Below are 27569 nucleotides of genomic sequence, written 5' to 3' on the forward strand. Positions count from 1 at the left end.
TACAGGGAAAATCTAAATAAAATGCATTTCAACCATCTTGGGCGTTGTTTATGAAAAACAGATGACCATGGTGTTGTACCAAACACCTTTTTTTTCTGTAAAACTCAAAGAATAAATGTTGCCTTCCAGTTTTAGGAAGCAAGCTTAAAGAACTGCATTTGTGTGGAATGAAACTGTGAACTGTCTATAGTGCTTGCTGCAGTATGGGATGAGGAGCTAGCTTAAATGGCAGACAGACTGTGATGAATGAGAGGATGAAATGAAAGAACTATGCAAGCTAAATTATTCCACTTATTCTGTACTGCTATACCTTTTTCTCTGACATCCAGTCATTAAAAACATAAATAGAAGTAGAAAATACAGTGAACTTCCCAAATAATCAAGAAGAACTTAATCGAGTTCAGATTTTAGTCAAGCTTAAACAAAACAGAGAAATAGTGTGCAAAAATTTTCATCTCACAGTTATTGATGACATTTTGAACTTTGACAAGATGCCTGAGAATAGTAGAAATGCAAAGTAATTGTTATTGGAAAGACTGCATATCTTTGGCACAGAAGGTATTTAGAGGTACTTCAGTAACAACGTAGCTAATGACATTAACAGTCATCAATAAGCTTAGAAATTTTCATTTGTATAGTAATACTCCTTCAAATGTATTTTTAATCATCTTGCTTAATCTAAAGGTATCCTTAGGCATTACTCATAGTTCTGAAGTCTCATCCCCAATTCGGATTTTTGATCAGAAGTCTTGTACAATCTTTTACAAAAGAACAGTAAATCTATTTACCAAGGTCATGGATTTAAGTTTTTGGCCCCAGAATGGTTGAGGTTGGAAGGGATCACTGGAGATCATCTGGTCCAACCCCCTTGCTTAAGCAAGGTGACCTAAAGCCAGTTGCCCTGGGCCGTGTCCAGATGGCTTTTGAAGATATCTGAGGATGGAGACTCCACAGTTTCTCTGGATAACCTATGGTAGTCCTTGGTCACCCTCACAGAAAAAAAGTATTTCCCGGTGTTCAGGAGGAACCTCCTGTGTTTCAGTCTGTGCCCATTGGCCCTTGAGTCTCATTCTTCTGTCCTGATTTACGCTTTATTCTCTCCAACACCTTTCTGTCTCTGAGGATAGATAGCTAGTTTCAGGTTAGCATGCATAGAGCCTAATCTGCTAAATTTCTGTAATTTTAAAGTAATGGTAGCAACATTTTCATTTGTGACACAGAGATGCAAATGGAAAGGAAGTTTATAGACTTGCTTTGCAAACACGAGAGCAGCATATCAGGAGGGATAAAGCTACAAGCAACATCTGCACAGCACAGGTAACTTGTCATGCTTTATTTTCAGCTGTAGAAAGGAACAAGTTAAACCATAAGATTATAGCCCTTACATTGTAGTAATTTGAGTTAGCTTTACTTTTGAGAGTTAATACTTCAGCCCTGAATTCGTGCAATATCATGAGTCCATCTTTCTCATAGGGTGAATGTCAGTGAGTAGTGCTGTATGTGTTATGAACGAGACAGATTTCTTAATAAAATGGAAGGGAATTCTAATGATCTGAAATCACCTACTCAAGGCAAATAAATCCATTTTAAAATTCTTAAACTACTTCTACACATTTTCACAACTTGTATTTCCATCTGCATGATTTGATGCAAAAATAGTACCTCGCCAAAGGACTGTCTTTACAGGAAAACACCATGATTAAGTAGATAATAATCCAAAATAGTTATCTTCAGCATGCCTCCACAGACCTTCAGCCAGACAAGTTTGTAGTTTTCTTCTGCTCTTATCAATGCTTTAATCCTGCTCTTAATTTTGTGCCAGATTCTTAGGAGGGATTACTAATGTTAAAAAAAGATTAATTACTTAGTATTCATAGATATTCCGTAAGTGGTTTCTATCAATCCTAAGCAATGACTGGCTTTACTTGAGAGTCTTCAGATATCGTTGTTGCAATAGTTGAATTTAAGTTCATGTTCATTACTGGCACAGTTACATTTCAAAGGGCATTGAATTCATAATCAGTGCTTACGGTTTCATTGAAGTGTTTTGCCTTTCTCACCTTTTATTTTGTAGACAACACATAATAAAGTATATCAGCTGAGTATATGTGGTTGTCCCCAGGTGCTAAATAAGCTTTCCACTAAACTAACATGTTATTATCATCATCATCATTAATACTATTAATACTACTACTACTATTAATAATGATGTGCTAAGTTGTATTTGGATCCTAGGCTCTTCTTGCTAACATGGCAGCTATGTTTGGTGTCTACCATGGGTCTGATGGATTAAGGCATATTGCAAGAAGAGTACACAATGCTACTCTAATCTTGGCTGAAGGTGAGTATTTAACATTTGCAGAAACTGTTCTTAAATCCTTACACCTACTTAAATAATACATCTTCTTAAATAAATTCATGGGTTTTTTTGCCAGCTGATGTGTTTTATCTCTCTCAGCTCTCAAGAGAACATTTGAGTACAAAGTTCATAGATAAAGTTTTTGTGTACTTCTGACAATTACATCAAAAAATTAGACATCTGTGTGATACGAGCTTGCAAGCGTTACTTCTGTTTCCTTGGGAAAATAACAGACGTCTACACAGTGAGTCTCTAGTGGATAAGAGTCAAATGCTATTTTCCAGCTGCAAGCTCTCTATTTCTTTTACTGGACCATCCTAGTTTACGCACAGAAATCTGCAGAGTGTTAGTAACATAGCGAAAATAAGTAATAAATGAGATTAAAGAATTAGCGATTTTTCAGTTAAGTTGGGTGGAATATCACACCTGCTATGAACACTTGGAATCCCAAAGCTTAACAGCTAACCGAAAGCACAGACTCTGCAGCAGTAAATAATAATTGCATCTGGACTATGTGGTCTGGTAGGTTTTTTTCACTGGCATGACTTTTATTGCTGTCAGAAAGAGCTATGCAGAACTGGAATGCTGGGAACTGATTGCCACAGTTACCCATGCTTGATTCGTCAACTTTGCTGGAAGACCTTTTGCTGCAGTGAAAAGCACTAGTGCTCTGAACTTTGTTATGGCAAACTCCATGACATTCAGTATCCATTGATATAATAAAACTTTTCTTTCCAGTCTTGTGATTTTGTCCTTATTGCATTTATCTACCAGTTCTGCTATAGTGTATATTACAAATGTGATGTATCAGAATAGACTTCCTTAGACTTAATCTGCATTATTCATTAGGTCTGAATCTAAATTTAGTTGCTTTTCATGCACAGTAACATTTCACAAAAAAGCTAGTGATTTTGCTGGTACACAAGGAGAGTGTTTTGCATTACGTAAAAGCATTTACTTAGGAGATCAATAATCTTGTTATGCAAGTACTGTGTAAACAAACAATACAGTATGCAGCTAATAGAATTAACTTACTGTTTTTTATAGGTCTCAGGCGAGCTGGTCATAAACTACATCATGATCTGTTCTTTGATACCTTGATGATCACGTGTGGATGCTCCGTCAAAGAGGTTTTGGACAGGGCAGCACTGAGAAAGATAAATTTTCGGATTTATAGTGATGGCAGAGTAAGCAACTCCCTAAACCTTTCAGAAATTCTGTAGCATGGCTTTTTCTGCATTCAGTTTCTAGCTATTAGATGTGCTAAACAGAATAAAATTATTTTAGACTTCTTGTAATTTGCTGAAATCTATCAGTCAATTTATAAAGATAATATAGAGCGTGAAGTTGTTAAGTGAGGTACTGAAGTTCCAGAACTAATCATTCTATATTCATTTTATGCCTGTTTAAAAAGATTTTCTAATTATTTCATGTTCACTATACCACTAAGGACTAGAGTGTGGAGAGACTTTAGAACCTAATGATGAAATACAAGATGATTTCCAGAATTCAAATCCTGTGGCAGTTTTTAAAGACAGATTGAAATATAAGCCACATTTTGGTAGGCAATAAGGACTTTCTGCAAAATCTCATATGTTCTGTAAAATCAGATGGGGGGAGGGAGTGGTCTAGCAAAATTGGCCAATTTCTTTCTAAATGGAAAACACTTAGAAATATTACAAGTGAGTTCATGAAGCTTGTGAGCCACCTGGCTTGGGTGGTTTAGCAGGGGAAAGGTAGGAATTGGACAATTTTATGTAAATTTTATGTATCTATTACATAAAATGAAGTGACATTTACATATTGTTGGGGAGGCTGATTTTCTTTGTCCTCCACTGTGTCTATAGTATTTTTTCTTGACCAGAGCAAATAAATATCCCTGAAATTAAGAGCTTGGAGTAATTACTGTTGCTTTTATCCATAGCTTGGAGTATCACTTGATGAAACTGTAAATGAGAAAGACCTAGATGACATATTATGGATTTTTGGTTGCGAATCATCAGCTGTAAGTAGACAATATATGAAAGGGATTAAATTATCTGACTGTTTCAGAAGTTCAGTGGAAAGCAAAACTGTTCTTGGGACAGTAAGTGTCTGTATGTAAGACCATCTGTGAAATACTGAGAATTTCAGATCCTTCCTTAAAGAAAGAGGCAGTATAAGATAACAATGGTTTATTTAACTAAGTAATGCCATTTTCTGATTGTGACTCTAATCCTTTCGGTCAGCTTGAAAACCTTACACTTTGGTTGTTATTTGTTTTGTGAGGTTTAAACAGGGTGGTCCATTATTTCTCTCCCACTGGAATTTTTCTTGCATGCCCTTAGTAATTAGCAGCAATACTTGCAAGATGTGGACTACTGGGACATCTGTACCCAGTTTTAATATAATGCTATTGTCATGCTAGAGATATACAGGTATGTATGCTGATAAAGGGTTTTTTTTTGCACAAACAGCTGACTAAATCTTGTTGTAAGCTGGTACTATAAGCTAGTTCTGATGGAATTTGACTGTGAAAAGAGAAATTTCTGTTAAAGTATTTGACTCTGTGTTTCTTTGTGTCAAAGGAGCTAATTGCTGAGGGTATGGGCGAGGAAACCAAAGGGATCCTTGGCACCCCATTTAAGAGAACTTCTAAATTCTTGACACATCAGGTTTTCAACAGGTTTGTGAAACTGCTGTATATCTGATATTTTAATGGAATGTGAAAATATCTCCTTCGAAAAGTGGAACTAGAGTCAGCTGCTACAGTTTTGTAGCTGTCACAGAGTCACTCATTATTCGGAAATAATGTATTTAGTAGCATTTTTAGATATCTTTCACGATTTAAATGAGCAAAGCAACACTCATGGTTACATGGGCGTTATGTTTTTCTATTGATCTGCAACATTGTACAGGCTATTATTTGAGGACATAGTAGAAGCAGACTTACTAGAGCCCTCATATTACATATTTACTCATAGAATTTCTGAGCAAATTATAATAGGCATTTTTCATCTACATTACTATTAGCAAGTATAAAGTACTGATTTGGAAAGAAGTACCTAGCATATACTGAAAAGTATCCTCAGCCTTAATTATTTTTTTATAGTATTTCCTGTTAGAGGACAGATCAACCAGCTGGTATAGCTAATCTGCTTTTGTGTTCTCCAGCTATCACTCTGAGACAAATATCGTGCGGTACATGAAAAGATTAGAAAACAAAGATATTTCCCTTGTTCACAGCATGATTCCTTTGGTAGGTATTTACCAAAAAGAGAAAAAATTAGGTGCTTAGATGCACATTTATATATTGTAATAAATACTGACAAAATGTGTTTGTATTCTTAGGGGTCCTGCACAATGAAGCTCAATAGTTCAGCTGAACTTACAGTAAGTTGAACTAATGCTGTCTTATTTACCCACATGAGTAAACTACCTAGCCAGTGTCATGGTAGAGAAGTAAAGACTGCATTTGGTCTAGTACTGCTGAGCAGGCAGTTTCAGAAGTAGCTAAAGTGATTCAGCTCCCTTTTCTGCTAGTAAGAAAACTGAAAAGCACAGTAGAAGCATAACAGCAGCAGGAAAGAGGGTGGCTCTGAAGACTCCGTTCTGAAAAAAGTGAAAACAATTTTTGGAATTAGGTATCAGAGTCCTGTTCCCTCATGTGGTGTTGTGGCACTTAATATCTATCCGCTTTACAAATCTAACAGTCAAATCTTCAGATATATGGAGTCAGGTGGGACTGGCAATTCATGCTTCTTTGTCAGTTTGCTGGTTTTTAGGATAGCACTCATTTTTCCCCCGGTGAGGAGCTGGAGTCTCCAGATATCTTCATTCTTCTAGATGGTAGCAAATGAAACAGAGCCCTAGCCAGGCGGTTTGGGTACTCAATGACTTTTTGACTCTGAATGATCTTCCTCTGCTCTCTTCGTATTATCTTCTCACTTTGATCTTTCCCTAGGTTTCCTTTGTTCCCTTTCTCTCACTTCCTTTTCTCTGTCTTCTCCCTTCACTGATTACTGTCCTTTATATTCCCTTCTAATTAAAATCAATAGAAACAAAACTGTGTGAAGCAAACTGAGAGTTATGTACTCTTCCATGTGACCCCTCTCTGTTTGCCCTGTGATCCCACAACTCTATACAAGGGTAGGTGACCTAGAAGGAGGAAGTAGGGATTTTAAGCATCTTCTGAATGTTATTAATAAAACAAAATGTTACTGGAAACCACAATTAGTTGGGAACTTGCCTTGCTGCACAAGAAATATTTGATTTTTTATTTGAGCACAGAGCAGTGTTTTTACTTCATAGAGTTTAACAACAAAATAGAATTGTCTGCAGAATTTTTGTTACAGCACATGCTTTTTTTTTTAATGAATAGCCTATTTCATGGAAAGAATTTGCCAGCATCCACCCTTTTGTGCCCCTGGATCAAGCTGAAGGGTATCAGCAACTTTTCAAGGATTTAGAGAAGGATCTGTGTGAAATTACTGGCTATGACAAAATCTCCTTCCAACCAAACAGGTAGGAAATTTTTTCTGAGTATTTGCTCCTTAACAGGATTCCAAAAACTTATCTCTAAAGCAAATGTGCAAGCCAAAAAATGGAAGAAGTTTATAAAATTAAATTTAACAAAGAGAAGGCTTGAATGCAAGCTTATGAAAACAAGATTTGTGTTTTCAAAACTGCAGAACCCTATTTTATTTGTCTCTTCTAAAAGTTTAATTATTTGGTCTTTTCCATTCTTTTAATCTGTTTTCCTTTCTATGAAGGCCGGTTTCTCCGCCATTGTTTTCTTAAAATGGTGATGTTATTCATTTTTTCCTGCTAGCTACAATTAAAGATGAAATAGGAATAAGCTGTATGATCTGGCAACTATGTAATTGTTGAAACTGATATTTGGTGACTAGGTGATCCTAGGTTTGACTGAAGAATGCCTAGGATCTGCATGCTCACTGAAACAAATAAAGCAGAGCTGAGTGAGTACTACTGCAGCCTGTTTATGTCTGTTAGTAGTTTTGATACAAAATGAGCACCAAGGACTTACTCTGATACTTATGATGTCATGGAAAGTGTTTCACTGTGTACACTTTGCTATGCATTTCAGTATTAGTTTGCCTGTATGTAGTCGAGCATGTAGTCCCCTGCTAGGTGCAGAAATGGGGCTCAACTCAGCCACCGAAAGGATTTAACATAGTAGCATCAGCACATGAAATGGCGCAACTTTTTTATCTTGCAAAGGAGGTAAGAGCTATTAATTAATGCTTATGCATTTGTAATTTAATCCATGGGATGTGCTTCTTTTAATTTGCTGACACTTGCCTGAAGCAATAGAGAAGGATTAGCCCTGGAAAATTTTAAAGTTTTAGTAGAGAGCTGGCACTTTCTGGTTTATGGGTTTGTGTAAGAGGCTTTGTGTTCCTTTTACAGTGGAGCCCAAGGAGAGTATGCTGGTTTGGCTGCAATCAAAGCTTATTTAAATGCAAAAGGAGAACGTCATAGAACTGTAAGTGTCAACCATCGTATGAGGAAGAACTTTGGTTGAGAAGTGGAAAGAGCTGATTCAGCAACTAGGACTCACCTAGAGAGAAACTAGGTTGTGTATGCTCATCTGTGACAAGCTTTCAGTATTCCCTGCTTCCCTTATGGGTCACGGGAACCATCCTAAGAGTGTTTCTTTACTTTGCAGAGAGTGGGAATGAGGAAGGAGGATTTCCTTCAAAGGGTGATTGTAGTAAGGCTGTCTGGGATGGAGTTAATTAAATTTCTCCATAGCAGCCCATATGGTGCTGTGTTTTGGATTTGTGGTCAAAATGGGGCTGATAACACAGGAGTATTTTGGCTACTGCTTGCATAATGTCAAGGCTTTCTCTCTTTCCTCCTCTGCCCTGCCTCCGCTGTGCCTCCTTCCACAGACTAGACTGGGGGTGGGCAAGAGGCTGGGAGAGACACAGCTGGGACAACTGACCCAAACTGACCGAAGGGATGTTTTGTGCCATATAGTGACATGCTCAGCAATAACTGCTTAGCGAAAGGAGGACAAAACAGGAAAAGTCATCGTTATGACATTTTTCTTCCTAAGCAGCCATTACATGTGGTGAGGCCGTGCTTTCCAGGAAGTGGCTGAACATCCGCCTGGCCATGGGAAGTAATGAATGAATTCCTCTTCTTGCTTTGCTTGTGCATGCAGCTTTTGTTTTCCCTGGTAAACTGTCATTCTTCTCAGTCCAGGAGTCTTTAATAGCTAGTTTTGGCTCTTGCTGTTTGCTGTGCTGCTTGTCAATTTGTTTTAGTGTTGCTGGAAACATTTTGGTAAGGCTATGATGCCATTCCTGTGCTACATGAGCTACCTTGTGCAGAACAAGGGATTACACCTCCCTCTTCTCCGCTGGGGTTGATGTGTCCAGCTCTGTTGAATGGTCTCCTGAGGTTTTGGTACATCCTTACATCAGATGTTTGATCCTATTATCTAACATTGTTGGCTTGTTGTTGGGTGTGTGGAACCTTGTTTTATCCTGGCATAAGAGTGAACAACTTGTTATTGAGCTGACAGAGAAATGTGCCCTGAGGCAATTGATCCCTGGGTGACAGGCTCTGTATGAGGGTTGAAGCAGGTGCATAGGGCTCTTATCACCTCCTGTAACCTGGGATTTTACACCTGAACAGGCATGCAATCCAATTCAATTGGCACACTGGTGATGGAAGGCTGCCTTGCCTGCCCCAGTGAGACCCAGCAGCACCTAGCACCGTTTTGGGGCTTAGCCTGTGCCTGTTGGGCCACTGTCTAGCATCGGCACAGCAGCAGGGCAAAGTAAGGAGAAAATGATAGAAGTCATCCAAGAGGCAGAAATCACCCCATCACTAACCGTAAGCAAGCTTCGAGATATGCAGAAAAATTACAGCTGCCAGTCATGCAGGCATATTGCTGCCTGTTGCTCAAATGCTGCAATGCTGTAGGGAATAGTCAGGAACTGAGGGTAGGGAAGCCCAGCAGCTTGGATTCCTCACTAAGGACCAGGAAGTCAGCAAAGAAATCAGAAGAGAGCTGACAATCTGCAGCCTCTGGAGGTGATGGCTATTGAGTGTGAGGTGTCCTATCAAGGGTGATCTTGTCAATTACTGAGACAAATGAACCCCTGCTGAGGAAGGTGTTCAGTATCTAAGAGAACTAGCAGTGGTGGAGGTGGTCTACAGTGGCCTGGACAACAAGTAAATCTCCACAGATCTGTATGACATCCAGTGCACATGGTCTGTGCAAAATGCATCAATGTTGTACACCAAGTCCTTGGTGATGATGGACTGGCCACGCCTTGAGATACTAAGATGGGGAGATTGTCTTGCTTGTTCTGGCGTGTTTCAAAGAGAATCCCTCCACTTCGCATCTCCCCCCAGACAGTGTCTTGGCTGTCAGAGGTGCCCTATGGAGTCAGCCTCTCCCGTGTTGGAGGGAAAGGGAGCCTTAGGTTCACACCACATGGCACTCTCTGGGGAGATAGGCACAAGGAAGAGGGACAGTGCACTCACCTTGAAACTAGAAGCCTGTATACGTGAATTGCAGGGGAAGACAAAGACTAAGAACTGACCAACCAAGTAGGCCACCATGCCAGTTGAAAGCAACCAACAATTCCCCAGACACAGAATAAGGGCTGAAAAATGCCTTTCCTCCTGAGTTTGGTGAAGGGACTTCTGGTCTGACACCACAGGAGTCAGAGACTGAATACTACAACCAAGAGTCAAGGGTCCCTGTCTCTGGCTGGGAGGAGGAAGGGGATAATGAAGTTTAATGGACTGTGCGGATTCGTTGGCCTTGCACATTGGATCCACAGGGGTATAAAGCTTTTGTGCATACTGATGCACAATGTACCATAATGCCATCAGGGCAGGAGTGGGAGGGACCCATCTGGATTTGTGGAGTGAGAGGAGGATGCCACCAGTTGTCTGTATTGGAGGCTGAGGTGAGCCTAACAGGGGACCAATGGCAGAAGCATCTTACCATAATGGCCCAGAGTCTCCATGTATCCTTGGTATTGACTACCTCAAAAGAGGGTATTTCAAGGACCCAGGAAGGTACTGGTGGGCCTTTGGTGCAGCCACAGTGGACACCAAGAAGATTAAACAACTGTCCACCTTACCTGGCCTCTCTGTCTTAGGGTTGCTGCATAATGAAGAACAGCAAGTGTTGGTTGCTATCATGATGATGTACCAGTGACAGTATTGCACCAGCTGAGAATCCCTGGTTAGCGTCTATAAGTTGGCTTATCTATTGGAGAGCCAAGGCATGATAAGCAAGACTTAATAACCCTTAAATGGTCCCATAAGGCTAGTGCAAAACTCTGACAGGGGGTGGAGGTTAACAGTGGACTATCACGGCCTGAACAAAGTGATGCCACCATTGAGTTCTGCCATGTGGGACAAGATAGAACTCCAATATGAACAGGAGTCAAAAGCAGGCAAGCAGTATGGCACAATTGATATTGCCAAAGCATTTTTCTTTATCCCTTTGGCAGCAGAGTGCAGGCCACAGTTTTACTTTCATGTGAAAGTGTGTTCAATACATCTGGAACCAACTGCCCAAGGGCTGGAAGTACAGCCCTGCCTACCTGTCGGTCTTGGACTGATGCATACTGCACTGGAACACGGTGAAGCCTCTGAATACCTGAAATAGATGGATAACATCACTGTGTGGGCCAACAGCAGAGGAAGCATTGGAGGAGGAGGAAAGAATAAACCAGATCACTTGGAAAACTGATTTTGCCATAAAACCAAAGCAACGTCAAAGGACCTGTACAAGAGATGCAGTTCGTGGGACTAAAACAGCAAGTTGTCACACTCCGGGGGCTGCAATCAATAAGATACTAACTGTGTCTCCACCAGCCAACAAGAAAAAGACACATCCTTGTCTAGTCATTGTGGGTTGCTGGAGAATGCATGCCAGGTTACAATCAGCTTATGAGCCCTCTCCATTGAGTGACCCTAAAGAAAAACTATTTTGAGTGGAGCCCTGAGCAGCAACAGGCCTTTGAATGCATCAAAGAGGAGACAGTAGCTCTTGGGCTCACCTGGATGGGACCAGCTGTGAGAAACATATTCTGCACTGCAGCCAGGGAGCATGACCTCACCTGGAGCCTCTGACAGAAAATGCCTGGAGAAACAATGTCAGCCTTTAGGATTTTGGAGCTGGGGGTTTTGAGGTTCCTAGGCCCACTGCACCGTGACTGAGAAAGAGGTACTAGCAGTGTATAAGGAGGGCTGAGCCACTTCAGAAGTTGTTGTTGTGGAAGCACAGCTCCTCTTGGCACCATCACTGCCTTTGCTGTACTGGATGTTCAAAGGATGCTGCATAGAGTGGCTCGGTAGAGCTGGTCATGCAACAAGCTTGGACAGGGAACCCTAGTCACCCAGGAATCCTGAAAGAGATCATGGACTGATTAGAAGGCATATATTTCAAAGCATCACTCAAGGAGGTGACTCATGCACAAGAAGTGCTACCATGTACTGACTTATCAGAAGGTGAAAAGCAGTATGGTCTGTTTACCGGTGGATCCTATTGTGTTGTAGGAAGTCATCAGAAGTCGAATGTTCCTGTGTAGAGTCCTACACAACAATTTGTCAAAGCCATCAAAGGAGAAGGCAAGTTGAACCAGTTTGCAGAAGCTGGTCCTAGAGAAAGATGAACAAGAAAAGCAGCCAGTAGTCTCATGTAAATACGGACACATGGGTGGTGGCAAAACAGACCAGCTGGCAGCACTGGCATAAACCCATCTGGACTGCTGCCTTCTGGCAAGACACTGCTGCCTGGGTAGGCAGCATTACTGTAAAGGTACACATCATACAGATGCTCATAAGCCCAAGGACAGCACCACTGAAGACCACCAAAACAACGAGCAGGTAGACCAGGCTGACAGAATTGAAGTGGCTCAGGTGGACTTGGACTGGCAACTTAAGGGTGAGTTATTCATAGCTCAGTGGGCCTATGAAACATCAGGACATTTAGGGAGAGACTTAAAACCTGTAGATGGGCTTGTGATCACGGGGTGGAAATAACCATTGAAGCAATCACACAGGCTACTTATGTAGGTGAAACAGTGATTCAGATCTTCAGTGAGATGAATCTAGGCCCAGATATCCGTGTCTCAAAAGAAAATGGACAACAACAGTTTTTTGTGTTTTCCAGGTGGTATGACACTCCCTCTCCAGTTTTTTTCAGTTACAAAGGGAACACAAACTGATTATTTAAAACTTACACTGCTTGTAACATCAGTTGATTCCCAGTATAGCCACTCCTGACAGAAGAAGCAAACCAACTTCTGGTATGTCTTGGTGGCTACTCACAGAAGTCTTTAGGTTCATCCACTTCTTGCCTGCTCAAACTGTTTCAAATAAACTTCTGTAGGATATATGGAGTTAATCTTGCTTCACAATGGCCACAAAAACTGTAGATGAATAATGTAAATCAGTTTTAATAACTGAGGATCATCTTCAGTTGGTAACATGAGAGTCTAAAGGCTTGATTTGTGTTCTATACTATCTACCTGCAACTTTGACCTCAAGGAGTCACTTCTCAGTTCTATCACTGTGAACTAATAAAAGACAGTGCTTGTAAACCTGAGAGGTGATACAACTGTAGGTAACCACAAAAAGCAGTCAGTTCTTACTGATTCTTACTAGTACACTATGTTTAATAGAATTTTAAATTCTCATTTTAAGATACTTCTTTATTTGCATTTAATGGCAGACAATTATAACTTAAAAATCTGAAAGCAATATTGTTCCTTTAGGTGTTTTCTGAACAATCTGTGATGCCTGAAAGAAAGGCTGTGTTAATCATAGTTCTTTTGGTATAAGTTTAATTGGAAGTGAAATAGGTTGAAATATGAGAAGTTGGCGGTAGCAAGTTTCATTTTGGACACACAATTGCATGTTTGTGACAAGAACAGCCAGATTAGCCCAGACCAAAAGTCTATCAGTCCCAACATCTAGTTGTACAGTGGTCAACAGCAAACTGATAGACTCCTCTTACAATGAGGAGTACAAGGACAAAGCAAGTGTACAATGATGCTTATCCAGCACACAGGCCCAGCTTCTACATATCTGTGGTTTGGGAACTTTCCTATTCAAAGGATTCTAAAGGCGTTGCTTATGCATTTTTCTACAAATAATCTGATCTCTTGACCTCTTGTGAAGAAGCTTGTGATATTTACAGTATCTTGGAGAAAAATGTTCTGTGGCTTCATCACCTATTATATGAAGAAATGTCTCCTTTTATTTTTTTGAACTTGACATCTTACAATTTCATATAATACTCTCTCACTCTTAAAAGATGATGAACAGTTCTTCCCTGTTCACAGTTTGCATATCATGTGTTAATTCTGATTTTTTAAAAATTATATTTTAATACATTTTTTATTTTTCTAAATTTCCTTTTGCATTTTATTGCAGTTTCTTCCCCCCTCCTACCCCCAACACTGCAATATCTTTTGAGTGGCAATAATTTCAAAAGAACAATCCTAGTTGTATATTATTAAGATTTGTTTTGTATTAACAGGTTATTTGGCATATCACTGTATGTCTCCATTATAAGCCAATGATGAGTAAATTGAAATGCTAGGGAACTGGCACAGGTATTTATAATGTTCTATTAGGGTTACCTTTCACCACAGTGAAAACATTTACCTTTTCCTTTCTTTCCTGTATTTTTATGAAATATTTATCCATGTGAAGCTTCCCACTTATCCCTCTGGAAATTAGTTTAGGAACATTTTTTAGGAGCACATTAAAACTTCTTGGAAATCTGAGGTTAGATCTTCCTCTTTGACACACTCAAAGTCGGGTTTAAACGTTACAAAAAAAAAGTCCTTAGTGCAATAATACCTGTATTTTTTGAACCTGATTTTACACGTGGCTTTGGAACTCATTTGCCTTCTCAAAATGAAAGGGTCATCATCCTGACTTTTTGGAACTATAACATCTGTGTGAGGAAACTACCTAAAACTGAATAGTGAGTGTTGTCTTGTTCTGCCTTTGTTTCTTTGTTGCATTTACATCACCTCTATCTTCTGGAAATCAGCTTCTCTTTACAACATCAAGCTTTGTTTTGTGAGTAGTTTTACTCAGCGGGAAGTTACATTACGTTGAAGTTTTATTCCTTCTGATTATCCACATCTGCTTTGCCATTGCTCTTATTCTGTATGAGATCCTTGGGCTTCTGTGAGTGTTCATGGTTTCTCTCACAGATGAGAGAGCCTGTGAGCTGCTTGCAGTCACTCAACAGATTTCAAATGTTATAGTAAAATCAAGGTATTATTGGAAATATATAGGAAATAAAGGGAAGAAAGAAAATAAATAAGCCCACAAAATTTCGAGCTTTAAGATCAAGTCGCCTCTTCTGGGATGCAGAAAGTAAAACAGCAGCTCAAGCTGCCTGCCGTCGGCCTCATTTGGATTTGGTGCCCTCTCGTGGAATACAAGTATGGACATTAACTGAGCTCACATCTATCTGCTTCGTTGCCTGATCAATAGCTTCTGTACCCAGCAGCTGCAGAGGCAACCCGGCAAGACTGGGTAGCAATCTAGACTCACTTTACATTTCTGCTATTCAGCTAAAATTACTGCAGATGGGCCACAGGTCTTCCCAGCACTGGGGCTTGGATCTTTTTCTTTCCTCTCAGCTGCACATAAAACACTGACGGTTCTCTGCAAGAAAAGCAAATATCCAAGTGCTGAGACAGATGAGAGGGTTCCTTGGAACAGCTTTTAAAGCAATTAAGATTTGTCTCACCATCTCTGTGGAAAATGAGGTAGAGACCATTGTGCAGTTTCTCATGAAAACAAGTGCCTTCCTGTCAGTTATTTAATGCAGCTAAGTTTGAGTAACTTACTTAACAAATTTAGTTAAATTAATCCTTCCAAGAGAATCATAATAAACATAACAGAAGTGAAGGATTTTTTTTAATTATTTTTTTAAATTTTTGTTTTTAGACAACGTATATTTATTGTCTTTAGAAAGGGGGGAGTTCCTAGAAAATATCTGGAAATATCCTGAACTCCATTTTCCTAACTATCGCTAAGAAGAACCTACATTTATTTAAGTAAAAGTATTTATCTTTTTTCTTTTTAAATTAACTGTATAAAGCATGTAAGTAGCTAGCTGAAGCTTCTTAGCTATAGCAAAAATATTTCAGGCTGTATTTTTGTTTTGAATAGAATACAGAAGAAAATGCTGTGGAAGTCAGCTGAAAATATAGTGGAATGTTGGAATTAGATAGTTTTTCCTTTTGAGTCATTTACAATAAGTGGAGGCTGATTACTGTAATAAAATCAGTCTTTTTTTTAAAAAGGGCAGTGAGAGGCAAAGATTTTAAATGTGACTATCTGACATAGTATTCTGGAAGCACATGCCTAAATATGATTTGTGCAGGAAATGAAACTTTATTTTCATAATGAGTATTTAGTTACTGATACTTGAATGGATTTTCTTCATTGCCAGTAAACATTCCCTGAGAAATCCCTTTAGAAAACTTTGATAATGAGTTCTAGCTGAGTGTAGACCATAATTCTCTAAGATTTTTTTGGTAGTTATGCTTTATGCCCTGCTTATTTTTCCCTTCTAAGGTTTGTCTTATTCCTAAATCTGCTCATGGTACAAATCCAGCAAGTGCACAAATGGCAGGGATGAAGATTCAGCCAATTGAAGTGGATAAAAATGGAAGCATTGATATCTCTCATTTAAAAGCAATGGTGAGTATTTAATTTTCTTTCATTTTCAAGGCAGAAACACTCCTTTTCCTCTACAGGTTAAGGTGTGGGCATCTGAATCAGATTTTTCTTTGAGAGAAAATAGGACAATAATAGTGAATATGTGCTTGAAAAGGACAAGTAATTGTTTCCTTTTTTTTTATTTGCTCAGTCAGACACTAGCCATGTGACATGAAATTTTTCTCTAATTTGAGGATCTTTGGTGCAGGAGTGGCTCAGTGAGTCTTTCTACACAGCAGGCTCTTTTACAGAAGAACTTTTTGGTCTACATCTAGTATTTGAAATGAAAGAAGCATTTTCATGAGCATGAGGCCTATGAAACTGCACTTTAGCCTTTGCTTAGTGAAGTTCAGGCCCACCTCTACTGGGGAAGGTGTTGCTAGGCAACTTTTTTCACTTTTTTAAGTAGAATGGCTGCAGGTGAATCTTGGGAATCCAAGGGATTAACAGAATACATTTCCAAAAATGCATATTTGAGCAAGGTTTTTCAGTAGTCATAGAACTTTGTTGCTGAAAGCAGGAAGATGGTCATTATGTCACATGACATTGAAGCTCAGATGTTTCACTTGACTTGTCTTAAGGTCCCAGAAGTGACTATTATATGTGCATCTTTTCATACCATGCCTTCATCTGTGATTTAAAATTGTGACTTATTGAGAAAATTCTTCTTTTCCATAGTTGTTGCTGAAGGAAAGAGCTGTGTATCTTTTTCTGACTATAAATGATTAGACTACCTACTGATAGACTTGCTTCTCACCTGTAAAACACTCAATGGCCTTAATTACATGATTTTGAAGAAATCTTCTCTAGAGAAGCTTTAGGAGCCTTAATTACTTTCTTTACTCTCTCTCTCCCTGCCCTCAGGTGGACAAGCACAAAGACAACTTGGCAGCCATCATGATTACATACCCTTCCACCAACGGTGTATTTGAAGAGGAGATTGGAGATGTGTGTGCCCTGATTCACAAACATGGAGGCCAAGTTTACTTAGATGGAGCAAATATGAATGCCCAGGTACAAAATCTCTTAGGTAGATTTATTTTAACTGGGAGTGTATGTTTCCTTGAAAAAAGAATAACACAGTTCAGACCATAACACAGCTTTCTCACAAGATGGCACAGTGTTTGAGGGAGGAGGTGAAGTTTCCAAGAGCAGTAATAAAAAATAGGTGGTGAAAATAATTATATTTTATCTGATTTTGCCCTGAAATACGTTGTAAGATGCAGGAGTTGTTCACTATAATTGGCTTCGTCTGCCTAATTCTTTGTCAAAGACACTCTTTACAGATATGAATAAGAATGTCTAAAGGAAAAAATTGTTTGCATTGTTTCTTGTTTGTGATGTATTGTGTTGAAGAAAAACGGAAAAACATATAACATATTTTTGAACCTATTTTTCTTGAATGCAGTAGTAGGTCTTAAAATCGCATGTAAAGAATATTTTGAGAGAGAGTATTCTTTTCATAGGTGGGTCTGTGTCGTCCTGGAGATTATGGCTCTGATGTCTCTCACTTAAACCTTCACAAAACCTTTTGCATTCCCCATGGAGGAGGAGGACCTGGAATGGGACCAATTGGAGTGTGGGTATCTCTTTATTAGCCTTTTCATTAAAAAACCAAATCTCTTTGTGTATCTTGGTTGGCAGCTCACTTAAGTACAGAGCCATGAATGTGAGAGGTGTACTGTTGTTTGTAAACTTATGTCCTTCTCCAGGACTGTCATGTGCTGATCTCAGGAATGGTGAGGTTCACATGTATTCTGAAACCCTGACTTACATGTTGGCTCTTTAGTGTGTATGGCAGACCCCACTCAACAGTCTTTTTTTCTGAGTAAATGCAGAGATGATCTGTGAACTTTGAGGGCTGATACTGTATGTAGTTCAGAACACAGGAGTGATATATGAACTACATTAATCTATTGTACAGGGCAATGATATTACTTTAAAAGAAAATAATCTCACTCTTTTTAAAAAATAATTTTGATTTGGATAGCTGCATGAATATCTTGTGCTTGGTTGAAAACTGAGTGCCATCCTCCATTGTCACCAGTTTTGTTAATAAACTTTCGGTTGAAGAAGACATAGACAAGGCTTCCTGGAGGACTGCGTTTAGAAGCAAGGTGAAGAGAAGCTTCTGATGAAACTGTCCAGGAATGATAACAGGAATATATAAGTTCTAAAACCAATGTTTTTGTTTTAGGAAGAAACATTTGGCTCCCTACTTGCCTACACACCCTGTCATCAAAATACAGCTGGATAAGGATGCATGTCCTTTGGGTACTGTCAGTGCTGCGCCTTGGGGTTCCAGTGCTATATTGCCCATTTCCTGGGTGTATATCAAGGTGTGTAGACTTTTATAAGGAGTATCAGCTGAGGGTCTGTTTCTGTTTCAGCAAGTCTGAAGACCACTGGAAACACATGAACAGGTTTAAGAGCAACTTGTTAGGTTTGTACAGACTGAAATTAATATGACTACAGCATGGTCATAGGTTATTTACATTCTTTGAACGTCCTTGTTTTCTGGTGGGACAATGGAACAGCCTATTGCCATCTGTTGCAAAAGGATCAGATGGCAGGACAATTGCTGTACCTATGTAGCCTGTTTAATTCCTCTGTATCATCTCATAATTATTGAGGCAAGTGGGTATGAGGCAAAAAGCTGTAGGCAGGCTTGCCCTTCCGCTGTCTCTGACATCAAAGTTTTCATGTTTAAACACTGCCTGGTAGTTACTGTTCTTCCAATGATATTTTTGGTTGAATACTGCAGTGTTGTTATATTGATATATTCAACCTGTATTTAATATTTAACTTTCCAAAATCTGTTTTAATAAGACCTTGAATTCCAGGGGATCTTACTGAATTGGAAAACTGTGCTTACTTTTGAGTTTGGATATGCAACAACTTGATCATGATCTATGTAATTTTTAATGCCTTGCGATTTAATGATGAGCTCACAAATATTTCATTACATATAGGAAAGTATTCAGCCAACAGAGATAAGTGTTGGTTCAAATTCTCTTTTATAAGAGTGTGTGCTGGGACTCCGAGCAACATTTAAAACTTCGAGTAAGAGTTGGAATGGTGAACGTAAGGGCAGTGTCATTCAGAGTACCCCATAGCCAGTTTAATACTCTAACCATGGAAACATCCACTCCTGGGGAAACCAGCTCTCCTGGAACTTGAAATAAGCAAATATGATCTGGTACAACTTCCATGGTGGATTTTCAGCTGTGGGTAAAAATTGTGACTGTAACCTGATTCCTATTACAGAATATTTAAACTGTAGTAAATTTTTAAGGGAATCTGTTTCTTCACAATGCAAAGTGCTGTGTGTTTACACTGTCTCATCTAAACTGGCTACCTTGAAGGCTGGTTTTGGTTTCTTCTTTGCCACCTTAGCTTCTAAGTGCAGTGCTAAGAACTTCAGCTACAGGTCAGTTCCATCACTGTCCTTTTGCAGTGTCTTAACAGAGAAAAAAGTGTATCAGCATTCGTTTGGCTCTGGTCTTTGTTACTGCACAGTATCATCTGTGACGTGACACCAGCAAGCAAAGTTTGAGTTGCTGGGATAATCTGTACAGACAGTACACAAAGCTTTTTGGGAGGGTCTCTAGACACTTCTTCCCTAAGGCTAGGGATGGTGACAGGCAGTGTGTTACAAGTGTGCTGATGAGGTTCTTCAGTTCTGCTCACTTTATTCACTTCAAAGCCTCTCAGATTGAGGAAGAGATTGGGTTGTTCATTTGTTGACTTGAAGCAAAAACTCTTATACAGTAAGCAGTCTTATAAGGTATGGGTACCAAAGTTGCTGTCAAGTAACACTAAGTGCTTTTCTGTGACTGTAGCATGGAAAAGTGTTCTAGTAGTGTGATTGCCTTAAAACAAGCCAGATACAGTAAGGTGCTCTTGTCTGTCATGCTTGCCAGCACAAGAACAGAGCTTGCTTGGCAGTGTATTTAGATCTGTTTCTTCATGTTACTCCTCTTTCAGACAATGGGAGCAAAGGGTCTGAAACATGCTTCTGAGATTGCAATACTAAATGCAAACTACATGGCAAAGAGGCTAGAGAAGCACTACAAAATCCTTTTCAGAGGAGCAAGAGGCAAGTACTGGACAATTTGGTTTCTTCTACAGCTGACTTTTTTTCCCTAGTGTAGAAGTTGGCTTGCAATATGGTTCTTTTTTAATGCTATGTGACAACTGCATCTCATACTTCTCTTGATGTTGTTTCTAATGAGAGAAATTACCTGCGACAGTGCTGCTGTGGAGGTATCGCAATGAAACTAAGGTACTTGGAAGTAGAAGAAAAAATGCTTGTTTGTAATTAGAAGAAATTATGACAAAAGACAGAGTAAACTTTGGAATCATATTGCTCTTTTTGAAGTCTGGTAGCAGATCAGTGTAGAAAAGGGAGCAACAAAAAAACCCAGATCTCCCATAAGCAATGGCACAACAGTTTAAGAACTGTAGCCATTTTTGGACCTGTACTTTTCTGCTTCCCAGAAATCACAGAATCACAGAATGTTAGGGATTGGAAAGGACCTTGAAAGATCGTCTAGAACCAGAGAAGGAGACTCCACAACCTCCCTGGGCAGCCTGTTCCAGTGTTCTGTCACCCTCACTGAGAAGTTTCTTCTCATATTTAAGTGGAACCTCCTGTGTTCCAGTTTTTAGCCATTGCCCCTTGTCCTATCATTTGTTGTCACCAAGAAGAGCCTGGCTCCATCCTTGTGACACTCAGCCCTTACATATTTATAAATATTAATGAGGTCACCCCTCAGTCTCCTCTTCTCCAAGCTAAAGAGCCCCAGCTCCTTCAGCCTTTCCTCATAAGGGAGATGCTCCACTCCCTTAATCATCTTCATTGCTCTGCGCTGGACTCTCTCCAGCAGTTCCCTGCCCTTCTTGAACTGAGGGGCCCAGAACTGGACACAATATTCCAGATGTGGTCTCACCAGGGCAGAGTAGAGGGGCAGGAGAACCTCTCTCGACCTACTAACCACCCCCATTCTAATATTCTCCAGGATGCCATTGGCCTTCTTGGCCACAAGGGCACAGTGCTGACTCATGGTCATCCTGCTGTCCACCACGGCCCAAAGGTTGTACACTTTCTCTGGAAAAAAAAGAAAAACTAATTTCTACTCCTTATTATCCTTTGTGAGAAGTGGAAGCATCCCCTTGGCAATGCAAAATACTTTAGCCACATTCTAGTTCCCTGCTACGTCTCTGCAGTCTTGCAGCAGAACACAAATAACGTATAAGAGGTGAAAAAAACAATCTGTTATAGTAGAGTATCTGTCAGAGAATGCGATATTGCTTGTTTAAGCTGAATAGCACCGAAGGACATGATTGCAATATCTATGCTCTTCAAAATATATGTCTAAATTTATTGGAGTGCATGTTGGCTAAACCTGCAGGCTGCATTTTTAGAGAATATATTATTTCCTCATAGAAGTGAATAGAAGTTGCAAATTTTGAAGGATTCAACAATGAAATGAAACTAGGTTCTCCAGTATCATGGATCTAAAGTTAAATAACTTATGTCTTTAGCTTGTCTGTAATACCATGTTTGAGCTTTTCTCTGGCATGACATGAAACTGCTTATCTTGTACATAGTTAATTCAAGATAGCCTAAGACCCAAATGGTGTTGGGCCACTGATAAATCCAATTATTTTTCAGAGTACTTGTAAATTATAGGAGCAACCTTGACCACCTTTCCCTTGTTCTGATCTATGAAAAGAAGCCTCCTTTTAATGTGATGTGGGACTCAGAGGGCCAGTCTTCAAATACTGAGTTGGATATCTCTTACCTGATAATTTATCAGGTTTGAGTTTTTGTCCAAGTGACTATTTTTAAATTTTTTTGCCATGTTCTCCACAAAAGCAATGAGAATAGACTGCTTGGTAGATTGTGGTTTTCTCCTATCAAGTAAACATAATGTACACATTTTCATTTACAGGTTACGTAGCCCACGAATTTATTCTGGATACAAGACCTTTCAAAAAAACAGCAAACATTGAAGCTGTAGACCTTGCTAAGAGACTTCAGGATTATGGTAAGTCAGGTGTTTTTGGTTTTTTTTATTAAATTAGCAGTGTGAGAATTTCCTAAATCTCTTCTAAAGGGAGCCAGAAACATTCTAGTCCTGTGCTTATGGATGGTGAATCTGTCATGATCGTTTCACAGGTCACCTTATGTTAATTAAGGGCTGAGAGAGATATTTGCATCACTTCCCTAGTCCTGCTGGCCACAGTTTCTGATACAGGTAGGATAACAGGATTTAAACTCCTTCCTCCTGATACAGTTTAGGCAGTTTTGTACACATGGTCTGAAGTATCTGATCATGGCTACTCTTTGGCCACCAGTCAAGATGACCTATTGAACTGCTTGATCCTATGCAACTGTGGTTCTCACGTATATGCATAAAAGCTGTTAAAACCCTAACCAGTAATACGTCAGTGAAATAATCCAAAGCCCAGTCACAATACCAAAACCCCCCAAACTTTCTGCTCTTTGTAGTGGGATGCTATGGCCTTAAATAGCGTGTGCCAGTTTAAATAGACTTTTCAGTAGGTATGGAGGTGAGTTCCATCCTCTGCAGCTGAGAGAGAAGTGTCATGAGGTTGTGACTAGCAGTAGTGCAGGAAAGCAATCATGAGAGACCACCTTTTCTTTTTGCCTTGTTTACATGTGCAGAAATCTATACCTATCTCCCTTTGCCATTCAACCAGTCATAAGAAGATAAAGTGACAAAATGCTTCGACTCAAGTGGGCAGCAGGAAGTAACCCAGAGAAGAAGCAATATACTTTGGGCTGAAAACTAACAAAGCAAAAAGAGCAGGTTTTGAGGGTGTTTCATCAAATCAGTGTGTAACTCTATTGTATATAACACAGTGGCGTTACCCTTCCACGTTAAAAACTTGGATACTTGAAAAGTTTGTCCTACCTCTGCCATACACTGCCAACACTACCAATGAGTTAAGTCCTCTAAAGATTATAGAAGAGGCTAAACCCGTGAATTCATTGCTATCTAATGCATGTATTAACTCATAACCTATTGTCAGTGACTCATTTCTTCTTTGTCAGGCTTTCATGCTCCGACCATGTCCTGGCCAGTGGCAGGCACACTTATGATTGAACCAACAGAGTCTGAAGACAAGGCAGAACTGGACAGGTTTTGTGATGCAATGATCAGTATTCGTCAGGAAATTGCTGAAATAGAAGAGGGCAAGATGGACCCCCAAATTAACCCACTAAAGGTAAGATGGCACCTAGGGTAAGTTACCTGTATTTAACTCTTGAGACTTACTTGAGACTACATGAGCCCACTTCCTGATCTTTCAGTACTCTCAAAAATAACTGTGTGCAACAGTGAACACAGGAGCTTCTTGAAAATTGACATTTTTAGAATCCTTAAAATTTTTCAAAATTTGAATTTTGATTTTTTCAAGTCGGAAGTCTGGCCTCTGCTGACAGAGCAGAGAGTTTTTTACAGAAGCATGTGATCTACAGTTTTTGAGGCCATCTCAGAGTAATGAAGATGAGATGCTTTTTTATCTGATTTAAGAAGGGAAGAGGGATGACTTTAAAGTTAACAGTAAAATAAAGCTTGAATTAATTATTTAGCAACTGCAGCACAGAATTGCTATAGGCTCAAGTTCTGTTCAAGTCTTGTAATGCTGTAACTGACTTTTTATATATTGAGCAGATTTTGTGAAAAGCTGGAATCATGTTCAAACCTTGTGTAGTATCTTCAGGCAAACTGAAAAAAAATCCAAACACTGAGTTGCTTCCTGTTTTAAATCTGCTTTTTTTTTTTTTTTTTTTTCCCCAGACAGTAATTATTTATATGTAGTAATGTGAAGGAGGGATCACACTGATACATTCAACTGAATTCAGTAATGTCATGTCCTAAACATGTCCTTTTGCTTTGTAGATGTCACCCCATACTCTGAACTGTGTTACTGCTTCCAAATGGGATCGTCCTTATTCCAGAAAAGTGGCAGCATTCCCACTGGTGAGTAAATAATGGGATCCTAGTGGTGTGGTAACATACAAATGTTCTTTCTGCTCTGTGATTTTCTGGTCCGTTGGAGATGAAGTAATCCAGAAAGAAAAAAAGCTTAGTGCCATTTTTACTGTTGCTCAGATTTTATGTGTGAGAGCTCTACAGTAGTGCCAAGGAAAAAAAATATCTTAAAAAAAAAAAAAAAAAGTCACTGCACATAAAGTGCAAATTTGGATTTCTAAATCTCAGCACTTCAATATTGGGTGTTCTCATTGGAAACTGAGTTAGAATTACAGCACGTTCAGTTCCAACATACTGCACCAGTGGCTCCCAGAGTCCCACGTCCTGACATTCAAAGCTCTGCTCCAAACAGCTTGGATGAGATTTTGACAAGATGCACAGTCAGCTGTTTCAAAGAGGAAGAATTTAACTGCACCTGTGAAGTTTGCCACCTTGTTTTTGATGTTTTAATGATACTGAATAGCACAGGTCTTGCTAGTCTCCTCCACTTTTCCTTGGTTCCTCTCTGTAAGCCAGTTATTCAAAGGGCCATAAATTTCCTTTTATCCCACGACAACTGTTCCTTTGCAAACATTTGTTGGAGGATGTGGCTACATCTTTTTAAAAATCTAAATATTCTTTTGCCTGCCAGCTTTCTTATACATGCTCATTAACTTTCCGGGACTGCAGACAGATTTGAAGCATGACATAAGTTAAAAAAAAATTCTTACAATTTCTAATATCTGTTACAATTATGTAGATGCACTTAGTAGAAAAACTAAAATAATTGTTTTTTCTTCTGTACTTAGCCATTTGTGAAGCCTGAAAGCAAGTTTTGGCCCACAATTGCTCGCATTGATGACATATATGGAGATCAACATCTGGTTTGTACCTGCCCGCCAATGGAAGCCTATGAATCTCCCTTTTCTGAACAGAAGAGAGCATCTTCATAAGGCTGCTTCCAGCTACTGCAATTTCTGAGTCCATGGGGATGGCCTTTTGCTCCCAGACCTGATAGGGGATATATATACTGTGTATATTTTGGATAATCACCATGTTTGTTAATTGAAGCAGTACTCAGTTAAAATGTAAATACAATCAATATATTAGCTGTAAACAAAATGTGATTGTTCTGCAGCAGTTGATGCTAAAGTTGCCTTGATTCATTATTTTGTCTGGTTTGTGCTGCATTTTTAACAAAACCCAATTTGCAAAGTGGCTTAGAAGATATCGTTAAAGAAAGTAGAAAACATGCAGATGCATAAGGCAATAGTAATGGATATTAACTGCAGGAGTAATAGTTTATATTTTGTGAAAAAAGATGAAGTAGATTGTTTAATTTACTTCACGTATTACCACTAGCATTGCTAGTGTTAATATTTCATTTTTTTTTCCTTTTTTTACCAATGTTAGTACTCTAATAAAATTGGTCAGAATTTTATGTGTTGTCATGTTCCGAATTTTAACTTTTCAGCTGGATTTCTTGAACTGAGGAGTATGGAATTATGAAGCTTAAGTGCTGATTTGTCAGAATTGCCACAGCAGTAACAGCTTCTACAAAAGCAAAATACTGGAAGCGATTATTATTGAAATAAATCTCCGGTTTTTTGAAATGAGCTGCAACAATCAGTTTTGCTGAGCAGTAACAAACTTACCTTTTTCTGTATGACATAACTTTTCCTTGTAGTTTCATTTAATCCTCACCTCTTATTCCAGAGAAGGCATGAGACACCTTTTCTAACAGATTGTGAACTGCTTACTATGAGGTAGACCTTTTCTAATGAAGTATTGTCCTTCCACAGTTTCTCAGATCTCTTATTTTGGATACTGGGTTTGAATCACAGAATATAATCATAGAATCATGAAATAGTTTAGGTTGGAAGGGACCTTCAAAGGTCATCTAGTTCAACCCCCCTGCAATGAGCAGGAACATAACTAGATCAGGTTGCTCAGAGCCCTGTCCAGCCTGGCCTGGAATGTTTCCAGGGATGGGGCATCTACCACCTCTCTGGGCAACCTGGGCCAGTGTTTTACCACCCTCATAGGTAAAAATTTCTTGCTCATGTTTCATTTGAATCTCCCCTCTTTTAGTTTAAAACCAGTACCCCTTGTCCTATCGCAGCGGGCCCTGCCAAGGGGTCTGGCCCATCTTTCTCACAGGGCCATTTTAAGTACTGAAAGGCGGCAATAAGGTCTCCCTGCATCTTTCTCCAGACCGAACAGCCCCAAGTCTCTCACTCTGTCCTCACAGCAGAGCTGTTCCAGCCCTCTGATCATTTTTGTGGCCTCCTCTGGACCCGCTCCAACAGGTCCATGTCTTTCCTGCACTGAGGGCTCGAGGTGCAGGGGCAGAATTACTCAAACTGCCTCAAACTGCTGACCATGCTCCTTTTGATGCAGCCCAAGATGCAATTGGCCTTCTGGGCTGCAGGCACACATCACCAGTTCATGTCCAATATTTCAGCCACCAGCACCCACAAGTCCTTCCCTGCAAGGCTGCTCTCAATCCCTTCATCCCCCAGCCTGTATTGACACTGGGGGTTGCATCTTGAACTCGTCCAGGTCCCTCTGGATGGCATCCGGTCCCTCAGGTGTGTCGACTGCACCACTCAGCTTGGTGTCATCCGTGAACTTGCAGTTCATTTTCCACTCAGGAGGTGTGGGAAGAGAGTTTGCCCATGAAGACTGAGGCAAAGAAGTTGTTGCATACCTCAGCCCAGCCTTCTTCTTGTCCATTGTCACTAGTTTACCAGTCTTGCTCATGAGGAGGTGTACCCTTTCTTTGACCTGCCTTTTCTGCTTGACACACCTGTAGAAGCCCTTCTTGTTTTTCTTTGCATCCCTTGCCAAGTTCAGCTCCAGCTGTGCCTTGGCCTTCCTCACCCCATCTCTGCACAACCCCATCTCTGCAGTGTCCCTGAACTCTTCCCAGGATCCCAGCCCCTGCTTCCACTGCCTGTGCATCTCCTTCTTGCCCTTCAGTTTGACCAGCAGGTCTCAACTCAGCCATGCTGGTCTCTTGCTGTTCTTACCTGATTTCTTAGCCCTGGGGATCGAGAGCTCTTGTGCTCTATGCAAAGTGTCCTTAAAGATCTGCCAGCTCTGTTCTGCTCCCTTGTCCCTGAAGAGCTGGAATTTGGCTTTCCTAAAATGCAGGGTCCTGACTTTACTCTTTGCCTGACCCACGTTGCTCAGGACTGAGAACTCCACACGTGCATGATCACTGCAGCCCAGGCCTCCAATACTGAGGTCACCAGTTAGCTCTCTTGCACTGGTGACCATCAGGTCCAGAACCGCATCTCCCCCAGTAGGGCTGTCTATTACCTGGCTGAGATAGTTGTTCTCAGTGCCCTCCAGGAATCTCCTGGGTTGCCTACAGCTCACTGTGCTACTTTTCCAGCAGATGTTGGGGTGGTTGAAGTCCCCCAGCAGGACAAGAGCCTGTGACCATGATGCCTCCTATAGCTGGA

The 27569-nt window shown here is 39.9% G+C and overlaps 1 protein-coding gene across 1 annotated transcript in view; it reads left to right on the plus strand.

The window, feature by feature from the left end:
• Positions 1–25597, plus strand: part of GLDC (glycine decarboxylase) — a 70182-nt gene extending 44585 nt beyond the window's left edge. Inside the window, exons 7-24 of the mRNA XM_082074176.1 lie at positions 1221–1317; positions 2236–2341; positions 3407–3546; positions 4284–4364; positions 4927–5024; positions 5513–5597; positions 5690–5731; positions 6720–6862; positions 7769–7844; positions 15950–16075; positions 16958–17107; positions 17560–17672; positions 18291–18432; positions 20081–20192; positions 22051–22146; positions 23178–23350; positions 24028–24108; positions 24909–25597. Coding sequence (XP_081930302.1) covers positions 1221–1317; positions 2236–2341; positions 3407–3546; positions 4284–4364; positions 4927–5024; positions 5513–5597; positions 5690–5731; positions 6720–6862; positions 7769–7844; positions 15950–16075; positions 16958–17107; positions 17560–17672; positions 18291–18432; positions 20081–20192; positions 22051–22146; positions 23178–23350; positions 24028–24108; positions 24909–25052 — 2005 coding nt within the window. The 3' untranslated portion in view covers positions 25053–25597. The remainder of the gene's footprint in view (positions 1–1220; positions 1318–2235; positions 2342–3406; positions 3547–4283; positions 4365–4926; positions 5025–5512; positions 5598–5689; positions 5732–6719; positions 6863–7768; positions 7845–15949; positions 16076–16957; positions 17108–17559; positions 17673–18290; positions 18433–20080; positions 20193–22050; positions 22147–23177; positions 23351–24027; positions 24109–24908) is intronic.
• Positions 25598–27569: the final 1972 nt, after the last annotated feature.

Source organism: Streptopelia decaocto, assembly GCF_964273445.1.
Source record: "Streptopelia decaocto genome assembly, chromosome: Z".
NCBI classification, from domain to species: domain Eukaryota; kingdom Metazoa; phylum Chordata; class Aves; order Columbiformes; family Columbidae; genus Streptopelia; species Streptopelia decaocto.